At 34.9% G+C, this 19,978-nt stretch overlaps 1 protein-coding gene across 7 annotated transcripts in view; it reads left to right on the top strand.

Annotated features, from left to right (window-relative positions):
* Positions 1-19,978, top strand: part of GluClalpha (glycine receptor alpha 1) — a 38,042-nt gene that overhangs the window by 6,157 nt on the left and 11,907 nt on the right. For 2 of the 7 annotated variants that reach the window (XM_066391487.1, XM_066391490.1), the window contains exon 3: positions 9,126-9,193. The exons of 1 other annotated variant lie outside the window; for it this stretch is intronic. In XM_066391487.1, coding sequence (XP_066247584.1) covers positions 9,126-9,193 — 68 coding nt within the window. Of the gene's footprint in view, positions 1-147; positions 216-7,868; positions 7,937-9,125; positions 9,194-19,978 lie in introns of all 7 variants that reach the window. 4 more of the 7 variants (XM_066391486.1, XM_066391489.1, XM_066391485.1 and 1 more) reach the window with 2 other exon arrangements.

Below are 19,978 nucleotides of genomic sequence, written 5' to 3'. Positions count from 1 at the left end.
GTAATAAAGGATGAATTGATATTCATACAAAGTACGCATTCTCCTTTGTTGCTCCGTCGGCCAAAATGCAAATATCTCTGACATTTCGGCGCAATGCTTAAAAGTCTTAAGTCGAGATTTCAGAGTATAAACCCATCATGTCTGTAGATGGACCTGCGATTGTCCGAGTAAACCTGTTTGTTCGAAGCATAACCACCATAAGCGACATTAAGATGGTAAGTGGAGGTCACCCTGTTCTTGTAGATAGCTTAGAGGTGCTCCACATTTGCTACGACAGGCCATTATGGGGCCCCTGGTTGTTACCTCTCTCCGAGCACGATCTCCTGATGCCTAATTACATGGTAATACGCAGAAATTAACGTTCGAATTTACTTCACTTAAATTAAAAAGTACTTCAATTTCGTGAAATGACACCGTTGAAAAGTACTACTTATGTTAATGGAGTTAAATGCACCAAGCAACAATTCAAACGTTACATACCACACTTATTTTAAAATTAAACTTCTTCAAAACGTTCATGAAAAACTGAAATATGTCAATCCCTGGACAACCTCACAGAGGTAGCTGATGTCCCATTCATTGCGAATCGAGAAATGTGTACGATTTCACATTATTTCACTAGTGACGTCGCCACGTTTTTGCAAATTTTTAATTTTTTTAAAATCTCGGTTTGTTAATCGTGGGGATAACCAGTCTATTCAAATCAACCTAAGAAGTTCCTTGCACATAGTTCTTATCGAAAATGTTACTGAAATATTGCATTATACAATTTTTTTTTTAATTTGCAACACTGCTTGTGAACACCTATGATTTGTAGAAAATTTTGCATTTAACTATAATAAAAACAAGAGCGCCCTTGATTTATTTCATTGTCAAGAACAAGAAAAAATATAAATGGAAGTAATAATTTCGAAGTTGCTGGGTCTCAAAGCATTATGATATGTGTGATGGCTTATTGGATATTAAACTGTATAAATGTTCTCTGTAATTTGAAATTCATGCATTTAAAACCAACAAAAACAGAGGTCTATAGAATATAATTTTCAATTAAAAATCAGTAATAAGAAATAATCAGGGTTCTATCGAAAAGGCTAAAAAAGTCAAGATAAAGGTAATTACTAGTGTTATGATTTTTACGGACATCGAAAACTCATATTGAATTTTGCAAAAAAAATATATATGCAATACGCAATTGATTATTATGATTATCGATAGCTCATAAATTTTAATTTTGCAGTCCTATTCTGTGCAAGTCGGGACGTATCGAAAAGAGAATAACTGATTATTGAAATCAAGACTTTCTTGAGATAAAATGAAATTTTATCTTACTAAATTCGAACTATTATAGGAAGTTCTGAGAAAAAAGGTTTTAGATAGCCAATAGTTTTTAGAAATATTGAAATATGCATTGAAAAATCCTAAGTTGAAATTTTGTTAATTATTTGTAATCAATATGTTTTGCTCTCACATTGCAGTATTTGAGAAATAAAAAGATTCGTAGGAAAACTTAGAAAATCTTAAGGAATTCAACGCCTTGAGGAATCAATTTGAAGGAAATACAAAGAGATTTTCAGAGTACTTAAGAAATTCGTTTAAATTTATTTTTATGAGGAAAAAATCGAGAACTTACATCTAGACACGTTGTTATCTATGAAAAGCAATGGCTTGAGCATTCCTTGCTGAAATTAGGCATTGAAGAAATTTCTGCAAAAAACATTATGATGCTTTCTGCTCCTGTAGCAATATACTTGCGTCATCGTTCAGAGAAATCTAATTTTCAATTTTTCACCTGAAACTTCGTGGGTAACGTTTAAATTATTGCCTGTTTTAATTTCGTATAGTGGTTTTTTGGGCAGAATTTTGGGAACTTTTGCGAAGAATTTGGAAAGAAAAGTGGAAAACTGGAGACCACCTAACTCTTCGGAAAATTATTTTAAAGCACTTTCCTATTTATTTATGGCCTGTGTTACAATATGATTAAATAATAAATCAACAAACATTTTACTCATTATTTGTCAAGGCGCAGTATTTTTGCCCGCCTTTATGAAGTATACTTTCGACAGCTCGGCGGGGACACTTTTTTTTCTATAATTAATACATAGAAGAAGTATCAAAGACTGGGTGCTCTCAAAGAGAAATGACGGAGACCGTTACACTCTAAATTAATGCTTTACGATAAAAAATATATTAAAGCCCTCCACTTTTCAATAACAGGCCCTGTTATAGGTTCGGCTTTTTGCCAAACAAATAATTTTATTTTAATGATATGACGTTTAATTTTCTTGCCTGACATGTTTGAGATATATTTCTCTAAATATACTTTTTTCGTCAATTTGCTGAAATTGCTCATTCAACTTTTATGACCAATGAAAATTTTGAATTTGTTTATTGATCTTTCATGCGTCAGGGAATTCAAAACGTTAAACCTGTTTGACTGAAATAAACAGAATTAAAAGTTTATCAAATTCCATCTAAAATGTTGGTTTTGTAATTGCTTACCCTTATTTCCTGGAAGCTTAAAAAGGACTAAACATGGCGTGTTTACATAGGAGAAATTAGGTCAACAAACCATTTCCCGGTGTGCAATGCAAGGCAGTAATAACTTTCCTCCTCTCAGGCGAAAAACCCAAATGATAACATTTCCCCTTGCAGGCTTTTAATCGTCCTTTTTAACTTAGCAAGGCAACTTAATGGAGGTTTTAAAAATTGCCTAAAAATAACCACCACCGATCCTGAGGGAGCGGCCTCGGCGTCAGATATGTATATAGACAGACGTTTTAAAAGCCATTCCCTTTGCTTTAGATATAGACAATCTGGTCTGAAATGTATATGAGAGGTTTTTTCTTGATACAGGTTTAGAGAAAATGGGTTCGGTTTTATTTCTCAAACAAAATTGTTTCCTTTAAGGGGTACATCGGTTCAATCGATGTCTAGCTGTCCTGTTGCGGATTTCTATTTTCCTTTCAAAGCTTTGTTGTTTTTATTCGATTGATTGGGACGTGCCAAACTACCAGGGTATAGATTTTTTTATGTCACCCAGCAAAAAGGGCAAATTTTTGTAGGAATTTTGGCCAAATATTATCCTGAAAGCTGCAAAAAGGGGGGATTATTTTAAAAAAGTTCGATTTCAAATACCCTTAGTGAAGGCCTATTTCAAAGAAGATTATGCATTTTTGTAAAGAATGCTCTTTAAAGGAGCTGACTAAATTCTCTCCAATCTTTCTCTCTGAACTTTCTCTCCAATCAACCAACATCGTATATCTCTTATCGTTTGCAAGATCCCTATCCCATCACCATCCTTATTTTGAACGGTTGAACTTTCGATCCTATATTTAAAGTAAAATTCCAGTTATTTTTCCCACTTTTAACATAAAGCGAAATTCCAAAAAGCAGATATCATCCCAAGCTTGAAAATTTGAAATAAGTATCCCCCAAATCTCATGGATCAGTAAAGAAAACAGCGAAATTGTTATCAAATATTGATGCTAACATATATGTATATCTAAGAAACAATGCATTTGCAGACCTAAGCGTGTGAGAAACACCCTGTATTTCGCCATATGTTATTCGCTTATATCAAGGATTTTCTGATTTAACTTTAAAATACGATGCCACTAAAACCTTCTTAGCCAGTTCAAATATATTTCCCCTTTCCTATACCTTATTCATATTTCCAGACAAACTCCATTATCATAGGTGTCTTTTTTTCTAAGTTAAGGCAGTTCAAACTTAAAAGTTGGACTTTGTTGAACCTTCGATAACGGCAAGGGTCGCTTGCCTACTATTGCCATCTACTAAACAGTTGTTTACAAGTTTGGATTAATTTACTCACTAAATTTCTAATTGTCATAGATGTTAATTAATGTCAAAGCATTTAACCATTCGCACCCCATTTCTGAGGGAGGGTTTTGTAACCCGGTAACTCCGCCCCTAGATTCACCACAGGGTCGAATTAGTAGTAAACTTCAATTGTGAGTGATATTTGGCATTGATTTTGCAATAGCAAATCAATTACATATAATATGCGAAATAGAGTGTTGAAAATATGATGCTCAATTTGCTACGTGCAGAAAATGAAACATTCTTGGTCTCGCTTTAAGGGATAAATTAATATTGTGCCGCCAATTTTACGTGCAAGATAAGTTTCATAGAAAAGTTGAAATAGAACCTGAGCCTCTATGGAAACTAGCTTGATTAAAGTTATCGGCCCTAAAGGATACATAACTTTGGTTTAAGGTGAAAAATCCTTATTTCAGCTATATCTTCCATTTCCTAACTAAATTATTATCCCTCTATTCTATGTGTTTTATACATATACTATATATATGTATATCTCTTCCTATACTGAATCCATTTTTAAAACTTTCCATCCCTCAGATTTTTAGAAGTGTAAACTAAAGGTAAGAATATTTAGACACGTCGACTTTAGAATGGAGGGGGAAGACGACGAATTGAAAAAAATCCCACCCCCGATCGACTATATCGCAGTGGTGGCAACCCCTTAGTTTTTCCAAAATAGGCTCAAGTGACACGTAATTGTCAACGTTTTCAAATTCTGTAAAAAACCGTACAACATTTTGGTTTTTTTCTCCAAATTTTTTTCTAACTTTTAATTTTTCAAGAAATGTTCGAAATGCATTCCATTATTCTCCATGCAATAACACGGTCTTCAAACTCTCGTCGCATTTCTGCAAACATCTGTTGTGGAATGAGACGGCAAGCTTCTATAATTCTTAATATAATACTTGAAGATCCTCTATAAAAGTTGCACAAATCACGCTTTTAAGGTATCCTCAAAGGAAGAAGTCGAAAGGTGTAAGGTCAGGAGATCTAACTGGCCACTCAATGGTACCTTTTCTACCAATCCATCTATTAAGAAACTGGCGTACCGGTAAAACATAATGTGGAGAGGCTCCATCCTATTGGAAATGTAATAAATCCCCATTCAACATTGAGTATCCATTTTTGTTTGTTCTTCTTTTAATAACTTTACGAAACTACCCATTTTTTTACTAAATTTAAATAAAACAAATAAAATTTTGGCACGATTGTTTAGAGAATTTGAAGACCTGTGAAATGATATGTCGCTGGACCCATGTTCCGCATTAAAAAAAAAACGAAGGGGTTGTCACTCTTGCGATTTGTCGATCAGGGGTGAGAAGTTTTTCATTTTTCGTCTTCCCTTTCCATTCTAAGGCCGACGTGTGTCAGCATTTTTAACTTTAGTTTGCACTTCTAGAAATCTAGTGGTGGCAAGTTTTTAAAAATACACCTGGCATATACTATACTGGGTAAAAATTCGATTACGATCTTCAAGATACTTGAAAAAAGATGAAATTTTACGTCGTTGAAAGAAAAAACTGGGGCAAAAGCTATCGGGTTCAAGTTCAAGATATAAGACAATGTCAATGGCAGGTTTTAGGTTTCGCACTCCTTATTATTACTTTCGAATTTAAAAGTTATTTCAGTTGTCATCTCGTTCATAAAAGGCACTGTCATTGAAATTTCGAGGGTCTATAAGTATCGACTTGGACGACGCATGTTTGATATTAATAAAGTTTAGTCGACATGCACATCGATGCGAAATTAAAAGCTCTGAAAAGGAGTATTGAAAGCTTTGTCGTTATGAGAAATGCTCAGCAACCGATTTTTTAATTTCGAAGTTCACAGAAAGAAAATTGATTAAAGCTGAAACATGGATTTTTGCTTTCATTGTATCATACTTGGCTTTTTTGATGAGAGCATTGATGTGTAAAAAGATTAAATTGGAAATTTAATAGTTCTTATTTATAGGCATTTTATTCAATTTTGCCACAATTTTTGAACACTTCTTACGATTTTAATATCATAGTGCATCAGGGGACTATGCCAAGAGAGGGGTACTCTCAGACGAGGGACGTTTTCACCCCAATTAGCTTGTAGGGTAGCAGTTTGCAGAATAGTCGCGTTTGATTGCTGGGAATGCTGTTCTATTGAGGGGGTAGGCAATGTTTGCCCCATAAAAACCTTTATATGGATGTTAGACATATTACACTGTTTCTGCCAACTCGAAATATGTATACAGGTTCTTATGGCTGGAAAACAACGTTAGGTTCTCTAGGTTCTAGTATTTTTGGTGCCGGTGCCTTTCAAAGTCACAAGAGAAGACCAGATCGGGTATTGAAAAAAACACATTGCGGAGGCTCTACGGTATTACGGAACGAGACGAAGCCAGATGTGGAATTGAAAAGAGAATAACTCAATAATAACCGCTAAAAATTCAGTTAGGTGTATTTTCGGCAGGCAAAAACGAATTTTCCTCTCTTAGGGGATGAGGATTCAGACGATACGGACTATTTTGAGATATAACGAAAGAAAATAGCTTAGGTTCTCCATTATGATATATTTACCAGCTTTGTTAAGATCGGAGTTGATATTTAAGTTTAAAAGGCATTTGAGGAATTTATTTCATATTTCGACATGAAATACTTTAATGCCCTGAATAACTAGAGAAGAGAAACGCCTTATGAAATATAAGAGGGTTCGAAAATATTATTGTTCAGAGAATTCTAAGGCTGTTTTTACGTGCAAACATATGAAAAAAACTCTAAATATATACTAAAAATACAGGGTGCTAAAGTTAGAAACATGGTTCGAAATCTTTTCTGTACAGCTCCTGGTTTATAAAATATTTTGTTCAAATTTTGGCATAAATGCAGTGCTCTTAAGGGTATATAGAACTTAAATTTTCCTGAAAATCTACAGGGTTTTAGTTATTTTTTGGCTCTGCCCCCCATGTATCCGTTTTGAGGTCCCAGCTTAGCATTTTATGGCTGAAAGCATATGAAAATATGGCCAGTCCAAAGATAAACTAAATATTTTGCAAAACTCGAGGCACCGTAAAGAAAAGATTAAGAATCATTGCCAAACTTTAACAACATATAATTCGGTAACGAAACTTTTCCGGACATTTGTTTGTAGATTTCTTTCTAAATAATATTTTACAACTTCCGGTATATGATGAAATGCACTTTCATTGTTTCCCACATTATAATCGAAGGCCAACAAAATTAGTTGCACATGTGAGCCATAAAAGTTCTAACTTAGTATTAGACTACACAGGGTGTCCCTTAATTAATGGTACACAACTGAATTATACTTTACCTCCAAAAGCGATAAGAAATAATAAGGAAAATACGAGTAGCGCAATTTAAAATTATTTTTCAATTTTTCACCTTTGTCGCACTTCTCTCTGGTTTACTTTCTGCGCTTTGAAATTCTTCTCTTTTTTTAGGTTAATTCAGGTTATTCCAAGTTTGTTTCGGTCTGTTACTTAAAGCTACGTCACTGTTATTAGTTTGAAATCGAACCTTCCCCTTTTCAGCTTAATTCGGGTTTATTTTTTCACACCATTTACAAGGTGCATTTTGCATTGGATGTCGCACTGTAAATTGTATTTAAATATAGATGGTTTATATAATACAGCAGAGAACATGCTAATCGAATCACTCCGAATAAGATCTTGCCATTTTTACCTCAAAACACAAAAGCCATCCGATGCTACCTCGATGATGTAACGAGAAGGGGACATATCATATTAAACTTAAAAACTTATATAATGAAAACGATAGAGGATGGCATAAATATTAAATTGTTATGACACAATATTAAAGTCTAATATTATCATTCCACGGTTGAAAGTTGTGCAGTGGTGGTTATTATGATATTCTCATTCCCTGCGGGTACTGGTGAATGCAAGCAAAAGGTTTACTTATCTTTAAATAAATATATGAGCTCATAGTTGATAGTGTTCAATCAATCATACCAAAGAGCTTCCGCGTGACTAAGTTAATAATTGTTTCCGTTTTCTTTTTTTTTTTAATCTGAAGATGGCCCGGCTGTGGTTCGTGTCAACATATTTGTCAGAAGTATCTCAAAGATAGATGACGTAACCATGGTAAGTGCCCAGTGATTCAGACAAGGGACTGACTATCTCTAATTGTGTAGTTGTGGATGGTAGTCTAGTTCGATAAATTGCTGATGACCATTTTTACCGGTTCTTGACATGTTTTTACGCATTATATTCTCTTCTTCCACAACTGATTCTTAGCACATTTCAGTTTTACGTTTTTAGTTATTTTCGGTAATCGCATTTCTTGGCTAATCCTCCACATTTCAAGCTTGCCAAAAATAACTAAAAGAGTCTCGTGTCAGTTGTCAACTTACCGAAACTAAGCTGTGCTTATGATAAGTCTGTGTTATGTCGTTCCTGCCTGTGTGTTCTTTGGCCAGCACATTTAAGATTTTTTCAACACATGCGGATTCTTATATTTTACGTGAGTTGGATGTGCTAGTTCACATGACCCTTGAGAAAACGCCCAAACTGTGTTTAGTTTAGGTATAGTTGTGGCTGGCACGAGTGTCTGACGGAATATTTTGGTTGAATGCAGTAGAGTCAGTTGTGATTTCTCTTCACTTTAAAATTTATCAAAATCAATTTAATGTACGAACTGAACATAGTCAAGCCTTTCGACTCAACACAAAGTTAGTTTTGACATGATTAATAATAGAGCGCAGATTTATATAAATATTTTGAGCAGGAAGCTTACATCCAGCCCCTGTTATAGTCCACATTAGTATTCGAGGCAAGCAATACATTTTATATGGCATTTGTATTCACCGTTCTCCATCTGAATGACGTCAGATATGAGAAAAGCTTGGAGCAGCCTTTCATGCTGCCAAATCCTGTCGATATCCTGTTAATAATAATATTTGTAGTCACTTGACTATATTCAGGTTAAAACGAGAAACACTGCAAAGGATCAGATAGAAAAGGGCTTCGTATATGGGCGTAACCGTGAGGCCTGGCCATGCTTGCATGATCAATGGAAGACGTGATTGGCACGGCCGGAGCCCGACGCCTCTGTGTGACTTATTCTGGAAATATAAAATCACAACCCTTAGTCCATAGCTCAGATACTCTCACTCATACGTTCGTTCATCCCTCAGTCTCATCGACGACACCCTCATTACACGAGCATCTTTGTTATGGCCTCACTCCTTTCAATATTGTAAAGTTTTCTATGAAAAGTCCGGACTGATAAACATTAACAGTACCTAACGAGTAATGTTTTGTTTTATCACAGATGGTCCCGCTATAGTGTCCATCAACATCTTCTTGCGGTCTATCAGCAAAATAGATGATTATCACATGGTGAGTTCGCGGTCTGCCAGTCATGTCAAGTATTGATAATCAAAAGAGCAGATAAGTATACTATTCTCAGCTTTGTACATAATATACAAAATTAAATATTTCGAACATTTCAAAGCACCATCTAAATTGGTGCATTAATTTGCGTGCTAAGTAAGTCAGGACTTAAGTCAGCTACTTTTGGTCACTGCGATCCTGAAATACTAAGAGCAAAACTTTTGTACATATTTAGTGATTTGGTGTTTAAGGTGGGTAGGTACCTTGGTGTTCCTTTATACAGGGTGTCAAAAATTCTGGGAACATCCAAATGTTACAATTTAGAAGCACTAGAGTTTCTGGGTTTGCAGACTTGTTTGTCAGTTTGACACCCTGTATACATATGGAGATTTGAAGCCGAACGCTTCATTATTTTTGAGCTTGCTCTAATTTAAGGAAGTAAAATAATCCTACAAACCCCTTGAGTGTTAGCTGTTAGATGTTTTATAATATATGTGTTATCTGGCTAATTGTAATAGAATAGCTTCTCATCGTGCAGCAAATTTTTATAGTTCCAACTAAAACTCCAATGTAAAGTATATTTATCTGCTCTTCATAAATGGTTTTGATTTGGTGTAACTAATGTGACTGTACATATACCTACTCATTTTTCTTCGGGTGCCATCTTGCATATCTTGCACAGGGCCGAAAATGGTGAATGGTTAAGGCACCAGCACCATTGCAAGCATGTATGGTGCCAGAGATGACATTGCATAATTACAATTCCTCGTTTTTAATGTTTTCTTGCATGTCCACTTATAGGTTGTCCCAACAAAAACCCATCAGGGACGTAAAATTCCAGCTGGCGACCTCTGAGCGATTGCAACAGCTCGAGTTTTCGTTGGCACACCCTGTATACAATACTAGCACATCCACTCAAAATTGAATTTCTTCAGATAAAGTTATATTTAGAAGTGCTGGTTCTTCAGTGTCTCTGTAATGATGGTTGTTTTTATTTTTATAACATCTAACCGTAGTGTCGTATAGATCTGTATGCGTTGTATGGGATTTTTTAAAATTATTGTTCTTCCTTATCGTCTTAAATATTCTTTTTTTAGGTTATCTTAGGTTTCCTTTTTCAGCTTCATGAAATTCGTTTAGGCAAATGTTTTCTTGGATCATCAGGAGCCAGAATCACACATTTTTAACAGTTGAGAGTGATTTAAAATTAGTAAAATACACATGATTGCTCATACTAAGTATAGTGTAAGAAATCTTGTATCATACAGATGGGGTGTAAAACCATATATCATAAAAATAATCGGAGTTGTAATGAAATCCATTAGATAGCGAATTGATTAAGGGTAAAATTATGCTTTTATGAGAAAAATATTTTGCTTTTGTAATATTTAAAAATTTCCAGTAGATTCAGAGATATCCAGAACAAATTGCAAATATATATATATATATATATATATTATTTTATATTCTGAATTAAATTAGTGGCAACACGAAAATTGAGGACATTTGCTTAAGGCCCTTTTTCTACGAAATCTTACACGCAAATACTTTTCCCAACATACAAAGTTTCGGTTGTCTAATACCGTTATCAATTTTTTTTTTCCAATAAGGTCTTGCCCATTATTCATTATTGTATAATTTAAATTACACTTCATTTGGGTTAAGTGGGCCTTTTATCTGCTTTGGCATTGGGACAAAATCAAATTTGAAATTTCAATTTTTCGAAAAATTTTGAAAGCCAAGATGACAATATTCTGCTTATTAAATTACATGAGAAAACTGACCTAATTTTACTGTAACGTCATCAAGATATGATAATTTTGGGTACTCTAAGGATAAATCTAAGCATTTTAGAAAGGAAGAAGGTTCATTTTTCGAGTCCCGAAATGAACATTTTCGGGAGTAATTGTATTTCCTTAAGTGAAAATTGAAATTAACATAACGCCCATTTAACCGAATTAGTACCTCCACTAGCTTTCGAGATTTCCGCGTTGAGAACCAAATGGGACCACTCTGTTTTACATTCATATGAAATAGGTATTAACCTTACTATAACAAGGTAAATTTGCAGTTACATTTACGGAAGAAATGTGTTGTTCCTAAGAATTTATCAAAATTAAACCTACATGGTTTTACATCTCAGATGATGATATAAAGGATTATATACAGCCACATGATTTGCTTGGTCTTATCGCTTCTGCTCATCGTTTCTCCTCATCGCTCTCTCATCGCCTATCAAGGTTAAGTACGGTAATCTAGATCAATAAATAAGAAAATCCCCATATAATCCATACTTATTAACATGTGGCAGACAGTATATGTTTGTGTTCGTAACCTTATGGTCCACTACTTAAATACCATTTTCCAGCATGATTTGTGCTCATACTGGTGTTTCGTTGATAATGGTCATATCTGTCGCTCTTCTTTTGAATGTTTGTTTAGAGATGTTATATGAATATTGCTTAATATTGTTTTAGATCACTCAATCGCTGTATTGAAGTTTATAGTGGCTTAAATTGCAGTTTTATGGATTAACAACAAATATCTGGCATCAGCCAAAATCAGAATTGGCCCACGTTTATGTTAAATTAGCCCTGAAAGTGTAATCAAAGGAACGTTTGAAATAGTGCTCAAGCGCAATGGCTGAAGAACAGTCTTGGAGCACTTAGAAACTTAAGAGTTTAAGAGTTGATTAATGTAACTCATCTCCCTTTCATAAACAACATGGCTTTCAGATTGAATTAATTTTTCAATACTAAAATTAATTTATCGTTCAATTTAAAGTTCTATTCGTTTAGCCGAAACTTTGGGACGGTTTAATTCGGAAGTTTTAATTTATGTCGAATTTAAACAATTGAACCTTAAATTTAGAAAATCGGGGCTCCTATTTTAATTGATATACGCACTAACATTATAGTAATGCTGAATCGATATTATATTCACGATGTTCCAGAATGTTTTTTCCTCTCAAAAAAAAAACCCTTCATCGATTAAGACTAACCATTAGGCATTAGGGTCTGGTCCGTCATTTTGCTACCCTCGAGCACATTGCGCACAATATCTTCTTCCCCTTTTTCTAAATTACCCCACTCTACATTAAGAAAAGGCACTCAGTATATTCATAACAAAGGATGTAAAATGGTTTAGAACATCAGGTAATATAGGGAAACTCCGGAATTTATTTACTTTTACTTCGTTTGGTTTGGTAATTCAAAAGTCATCGAGGACTTCAAAACAGAATGACAACGGCAAGTAAAATTAATATTTTAATTAACGTGGGCATTAATAAACTGATTGCTAAAGGCTGATTTTAACGTTACGGGTATATCAAACTTCACAGAAACTGTTTCGTTTTGTGCAGGAAACTACGCTAAAGGATTAATAACAATTAAAGGCCCTGCTAGGTCTTATTTAACAAAATGTTTATCCTTGTTTCGCTATGATTTTGATTAATGTGACAAGGTTAGCTTTTGTCTTCGCAATCAGTTCAATCGAACCATTAAGCTTTCGATTACCTGTAATGAGTACAGTAATGTAAACAAATGATTTTAAGAGGTTTTAAATAAATAAAGGAAAATCAAGTGTTTTGTTATTTGCAGAAAACAAATCCCGGAATGATTTTTCTCTCACTGTATCCAAATATGTTATTCTCTGGTCGTAATTTTCAACTGCAACAGTAACTGCTTTTGGATAAAATAGGGAAGCGCTTTTTTTCCAGTAAAGCGAGTTACAAAAATCGATTTGCCGGCAAAGCAAATTTAAAAATATTTGAACGGGTTAATTGGAAAACGGAACCCTTAACTTAAATATATAATCGAGAAGATTATTTGATAACGTTGCCCTGAATACAGAACCCAATATTACACTCCCGGATTTACAGCAAGAAAGAGCTAATTGCACTTTATATATTGCTTAAAGTTTTGTTTGTATGCATCGGTTTTAGGTGAACTTTTTAAGCCTTCATCTTGCAAATTCAGTTGGAACTTTGTTGTTGATCCGGCAGTTTCTCAAGTAAACACAAAAACAAATTCTTCGCGGAATATGTTTATAGGTATCTGAACGAAAGAAATCGTCAAGAAAAGGAGAAATGGTCTAATTAAATCTTCGTGTTTACAAATTAAATTTCCGTCTCGGTGTCGATTTATTAAAGGCAGTTTATATCAACACTTATTATTTGCCCTTTTAATTGCTTTCAAACAAACGCTTTCTGAGGCGATCCATGTCAAAAAGCTCGGATTATTATAGAGCTTATTTTTGCTGCTTAAAATTTAAAGAAAAGAAAATTTATTAATTAACTCGTTAAAATTTACTTAAAATGCATTTATCACATCGGCCAATTAAATTCGACAGGTTCATTGATTTTATAGGCCACGGAAGCTACAACAATCATTAATACTGTTCACATTCACGCATTTTATACTATAGAGGTGCTTTTTCGGAGTTTGACAGATTTCCAGATTTATTTAATGAAACACACAAAAATCCACTATTTAAAACTCTTTAGCCCCATTATAGTTAAGAGTCCTCATAGCGTATTTCTGAATTTTCTAATATAAATGTTTTTATGTCCAATCAAGTCGACATACAAATGTTAGAGACAAAACCGATTTTTTTTTTGGTGAAGTTGCAGATGAGAAACGCGATACAAAGTCGAATTAATTTCTGTAGATTTCCCATTATAGCTCCATCATAATTAGCAGACTTGATTTTAGAGTCCCCATAGAGATGTTGTCATCACTGATTTGGCGATCTTAACCATGTCCTTAACCACGATCTTAATCCTTAACTCCTCTTAACCCCGAGATAAGGGGGAAGGAAATAAAATTCAGGAATGTAAACAACTTGATTTAATACTTGCACAAGTTCTAAATTTAGTAGTGATAGTTAAGTGCATAATTAATTTCTATTTACTTGAGCAAGCAGGTTCCTCCTGCCCTTGTTTCAGCTACTACAACGCAATTAAGCAAGTGAAGCTAGTCAGTTTAGTAAAGTGCGCATATCCTACTAATACAATTTTTTTAAAGTAAATCATTTACCCCATAAAAACATTTAACACGTGTGGACAAACAAACGAGCTATTTAGTTCCTTGATTTTCCAATTTGCTGTAGCACATTACAAACATAAGCTTCAACTAGTGTAACTTCGCCTTTAGACTCCCTTTCTGCTACAGTATCATATTCAGCCTCTTTCTGCTCGAGAATACGAAATCCTCTTCTTTAAAAGCAGCTTCTCTTGATAGCGTGTTTGCGAATGTATAAAAATATCTGGAAAAAAACGTGAAGGACAGGGGGACCACTTTGCAGAAAGACTCGATGTACTGAGTACCTTTGGAAAATATTTCTGATCTCTTGCGATTCAACTACGACGATAGAGGACGATAGGCGGAAGAACTTAAATAGCTGACCCTGTTTTAGGGTCGGACTATGTTCTTCCTCCTTTGATTCAGGAATATGTATGGCACAATGATTTTCTTAATACGCGAAGAATAATCCTAGAAAGTATTTCTGGAAAGTCCAGGATATGATCTTTTCGGACATATTTTGCTATGCGTCCTACGACTCAAATAAAGGAGCTATTCGAATCTAAACCACACAATCGATGCAATTTTTAAAAAATGCGGCAGCCTTTTCCGAAATTTTTCGAAATGCTCGTCTAATTATTAGTTTTACAGCTAAGCTAAATGATGTCCATTGCTGTTTCCCTTGACCTCAAAAGAAATTAATTGACATTATTTTCATGTTACATTCTCATTTAAAGAATCAAAAACACAATTATGTACTCTGGTTGGCTACACCAAAATGAAACATCACACAAAGTTTTGTTACTCGACTTAATTCATTTTATGCGAAAACGCCAAAATAAGAAAATCATCTGTTTCTTCTTACTTCTTTCCATTGAATGACGAATGATGTGGTTAACCGCAATCACCAGCTTTTAACGTTTCAATTGTTGATAGTTTATATAGGCCTTTCTCAAGTGAAAATTCAGTAACCTGGTAATTATCTCATTAAAGGTAATTTTAATGTTTAATTAAAAACAAACATGCAAACGATATTTGAGTAGGTGCCTAAGGACGTCTTCGATATAGCGGCTGTTTGAGAAATTAATTTTAAGTGAAGTTTCCCTGAAAACTTTGTTAAAACCAGATTTTCGTTAAATATTCTATTAAACCTAACACGATCTGCGTCTATTATGCTATCATATATCTAATAAGCTCAAAAAGAGCGGTTCTGCTACGTGTAAAGAGACACTTTTTATAAAGGGTAATGGTAAGAAACCTCAAGTAAGTGTTGAAATATCAGAGGCACGTCTTTGATAAATTCATCTTCTATCGGTTTGTCAGTCAAATGTCTGACGGCAAATGGCTTAATCAACGTGCCACGTTTACGGTTCGCCGCCTACAACGAGATTTTTTTCACGAACGCCCGTTATACGCCCGCAAAGCCAAAATATTTTACACCTGTATTTGCAGTTTTGAAACTCGAATTTTACACTTATCCCCTCCGTGCATCGAAAATAAATCCCGTTGAAATGCGAGAAATTTTTTTCAATTTGGTGTACGGCCGGATTTTGCGATTTTTGCTCGTTACTTTCCTCAGGGCGGCACTCGGTCCCAATATTAATGCCGCCCCCACAGGCCGCTGCTGCGGTGCCCATAATATTGGGACAGAGGGAAAAGGAATGATCAGTTATTAATGATTGCAATATACTAGTTTTAAAACAATCTAGAGCGGCGATCAAAAACTAGTTAAGACTTTTGAAAGCGCCGTGATGCTTTGATCATCGAGTTTCGATTGAGAAATTCTCCAGTAGCTCATTTTGCTGAAGTAACATTGGTGGATGAATTCGCCGCTACAGTTTTACTTTTCGAAATGGTTTGTGTAGTTCTTTCCGCTGAAGGCATTTCACGGTAATTTCCTTTAGCCTGTGGGTTTTAAATTGAATTAAACGTTTGCCTACCGGGGTAACGTACATTATATTTGGAAAAAGTCCTAATGGATGAAAAAATTAAATATTGCTAGAAATTTCGTAATAACGTGTTCCCAGAACTTTCATTAAGGTAACAGGGCTATTTCTCGGTCGAGAAGCTTGGATTTGTACCGGTAAACATAGAGGTCTCCGGTAAAAGCGAATTTACATTTTATGCTTATGTACCAATTTCGGAGCTCGTTCTTGCTGATTTTAATTAAAATTGTTTTCCCGTGATTTGCAGTAAATGATGTTTGTTTTGGGCATACGATTCAGATTCAAAAATGCTTCATATCAAAGGCATGGCGAATAGCAAATGGCTTAATCAACGCTCCACGGTTACGGTTCACCGCTTATTATGAGATTTTTTTTTATAGTCACGCATTATATGCCTATAAGGCCAAAATGCCTTACCCCTGTGTTTGCCATTTTGAAATCCGAATTACGAACTTATCTCCTTCATGTGCCGAAGATAAATCGTGTAGAAATACAAGGAATTATCCTTAACTCTGTGTGCATCCCGATTTCAGATTTTTGTTTGTCATTTTCCTCTGGGTGGCACTTAATCCCGATGGCATGGCCGCCCCCCACGGGTCAATATCCCGGTTTTATTTGAAACATTTAAACCCTAAATATGTTTATTTGTCGAAGTGATTGATAGAAAAATTCTAGCTACCTGTCCGGGACTAGAACAACTGCGACGCTGAAGCGTTTCTTGTGGGGGGAGAGGGAATGATTAATTATTCATTGTTCCAATCTAAAAGTTTAGAAACAATCTAAAGCAACGACCAAAGATTGGTTAAAATTTTCAATGGAACTATGGCGCTCTATTCGTTGAATTTCGATTGAGAAATCCTTCAATAGCTCATTTTACTGAAACAATATTGGGCTCGCGGTGAATGAAACCGTTACTATACTTTTACTTTTAGAAATGGTTTGTAAAGTTTTTCCCTTGAAGGCATTTCACAGGAATCCCCTTCAGCCTATGGGTTTTAAATTAAAATAGAGGTTTGCCTACCGGATTCTCATGTGTTAGATTAAAAAAATACCTTAGCGAATGCCGAAATTGACTATTGATAGGGATCTCGTAATAATGTATTTCAAGACCTTTCATTAAAGCCATTAAGGCAACAGGGCTGTTTCTCGGTCGAGAGGGTGGATTTGCACCGGTAAATATTGAAGTCTTCGGTACAAGTAAATTTACATTTTATGCAGTATGTGCCGATTTCGGAGCTCGTTCTTGGTGATTTCAATTAAAATTGTTTTCCGGTGATATGCAGCAAATGATGTTTGTCTTGGGCATACGATTCAGATTTAACAATGCTTCGATAAATGAAACAAACAGGTATGTAATTAATGCTTCGCAGATGTACTCGTAATCTTCAAAGCAATCTTTCCTTTTGGGTGTGTTATGGCTGATTAGCTGAAAATGCATGTTGCATGTCGTTTTTTTCCCTTTAGTCGGCAAAGCAAAATAATGCTTTGATCTCAGCCCTGAACAAATCCGATAATGAACTTCATAATGAAATTTGCATTTTTCGACCAACTTCAAAGTTAAATCGTCTCCAATTAACTTCTGACATTTGAAGTTTCGCAATTACTGTAACTTTAAACTGGGACTCGCAAACTCTATTTTATGCATCTATTGCTACCGATCTTAATAATATAAATAATATATCAATTACCATTATAATGTAGATCAATTTTTAATTATCGGAAATGCGCAATATTATCGAATTCAGTTAATTGGTTCAATGAGTTTCAAGTTACCAGCTGCGTGGAAATTATTAGTGAAATAATCAGAAGCCATGCAGACATGAAACTAAATACTGTTATGTTCAGTCCCCAAATTAAACACGAGCTTGCCATTGCTATAGAGTTGCTGCTTCTGGTTTGACTGATATTGACCATTTGACTGTAAATTACACTGCAATTTACCAGCATTTTTTATTTCGCTTTTAGGGAATTTTTGATCCGCAAACCGATGTTTGGTAAATAAAATTTATTGTCTATTTTAGAACATTTGATGGTGTCGTTTTTTTGCAAGGAGAAAGTTTCGGAACTGCGGAGAAATTTTTAATTTTGAAAAAAACTCAAATTTCAGGTTTCAATCGACCCACTAAAATAACAGTGCTTTGTTGAACATTTCAAGAAAATATCACTACTGACCGCCGACTCTACCCAGACATGTCTTGGAATATCTTTTACAGGCTGACAGAAGAGGAATATTTTTTTATTTATTTTGGGATATTTTGTCAAAGGTAGCGTGATAAACAATAACGGTTATACCAATGGGATGTCCCATTTTCGAGTTTGGAAATTCGGATTTCAGAAACCATAAGAGGTACACAGTCGACTAAACTGTGGCAAAGTTACACAATTGTCTCTTTAATAAAATGCAGTTTTGTGATTAAGAAAAGTCCCAATTTTGGCATCTATTGATTCTCCTGAAGATGACTCTAACCTGAACTAACCTGAAGTGAAACACGTGATAAAAATCATTTAAACAAATTCAACTATCTGTCTCTTTCTTGCACATTGCTCCGGAAAAGGGAAACTGATGGATCTTCGGGAGACTCGACAGAAACCAGATTTGTTAAAATAATACGTGTTCGTATTTCAGAAAACGTAGCTGATGTTGGATGCGTGCAGTCAAAATATATTAAATTTAATTATATTTGAGCCCCAAATGTCCGGTCTAATGGGGTGGAAAGAGCCACAGGATAATTAGAAAACTTTGAAACTTCTTTATCATTCGCTTCTTCGCCTGTATCTTCATTAGTTTTGACATTGAATTGAAAAAACTCGGATAACTAAGAGACAAAACCGACTGAATGGACGGATACTTGATATTACGTGCTTGCACGAATAATCGAGGCAACCGGAAAATGGAAGCACGGACAACCGAGGTTCTACCATTTTATAGAAGACTAAAAGTACCATTGACAAAATGTTAATAATTTTTTTACATCTTTTCGAGCGTAGCTTGATTTTAATAAAATCCGTTTTGCAAAATTATATATTATTTTAGATATTTCAGGAATAACCGAGAATTTTCCTAAGATCAAAACTGCATTTTTATGGCTTCTAAGATCCCACTGGTCACTGTTGCATTTGGGCCAGTCCGTACAGGGTAATTTTTTAATGGTTAGTGAAGGAATCTCGGAAACTATCAAACTTACAAATTTGCCAAAATGTTCAAAGAATAGCAGATGCATCATGAACTATCCCGATTGATTGATTTTGCCAATCATTATTATTCAGATAGAGCATAAACTTAGCAAGCTTATGGCGTATATGAAAAATGATAATTCTCTGAACCAATTTGATCAGCGTATGTTGTTGTTAAGGTCAAAATTTTCTTCAACCGTAATTTTTACACGATTTCTTTCAAACTGATAACAACATATTAGGTGTACAACTTTGCTTCCGCCGTTTTTTTTCCGAATTTCGCGATTTTATTGTAAAAAACTAATTATACCTTTAGGATCCAAAGTATTGTCCATCGCTGGCCACTACTTTCTCCCATCTTTCGGGCAGCATACGAATCCCGTGTTGAAAAAATTGGACATCTTTTGAAGCGATCCACGATTCTATCCAATTTCTTACTTCTTCATAAGACCGGAAGTGTTGGTCAGCTAGCCCATGTGCCATGGATCGAAACAAGTGATAATCAGAAGGAGCTAGGTCAGGAGAATATGGCGGGTGGGGTAGGACTTCCCATTTCAATGTTTCCAAGTATTTCTTGACCACTTGCGCAACATGGGGTCGAGCATTATCGTGCTGCAAAATCACTTTATCATGTCTCTCGTTGTATTGCA

The sequence above is a fragment of the Euwallacea similis genome, chromosome 6 (genome assembly GCF_039881205.1).
Source record: "Euwallacea similis isolate ESF13 chromosome 6, ESF131.1, whole genome shotgun sequence".
In the NCBI taxonomy this organism is placed as follows: domain Eukaryota; kingdom Metazoa; phylum Arthropoda; class Insecta; order Coleoptera; family Curculionidae; genus Euwallacea; species Euwallacea similis.
This window is presented reverse-complemented; position numbering and strand designations above follow the sequence as displayed.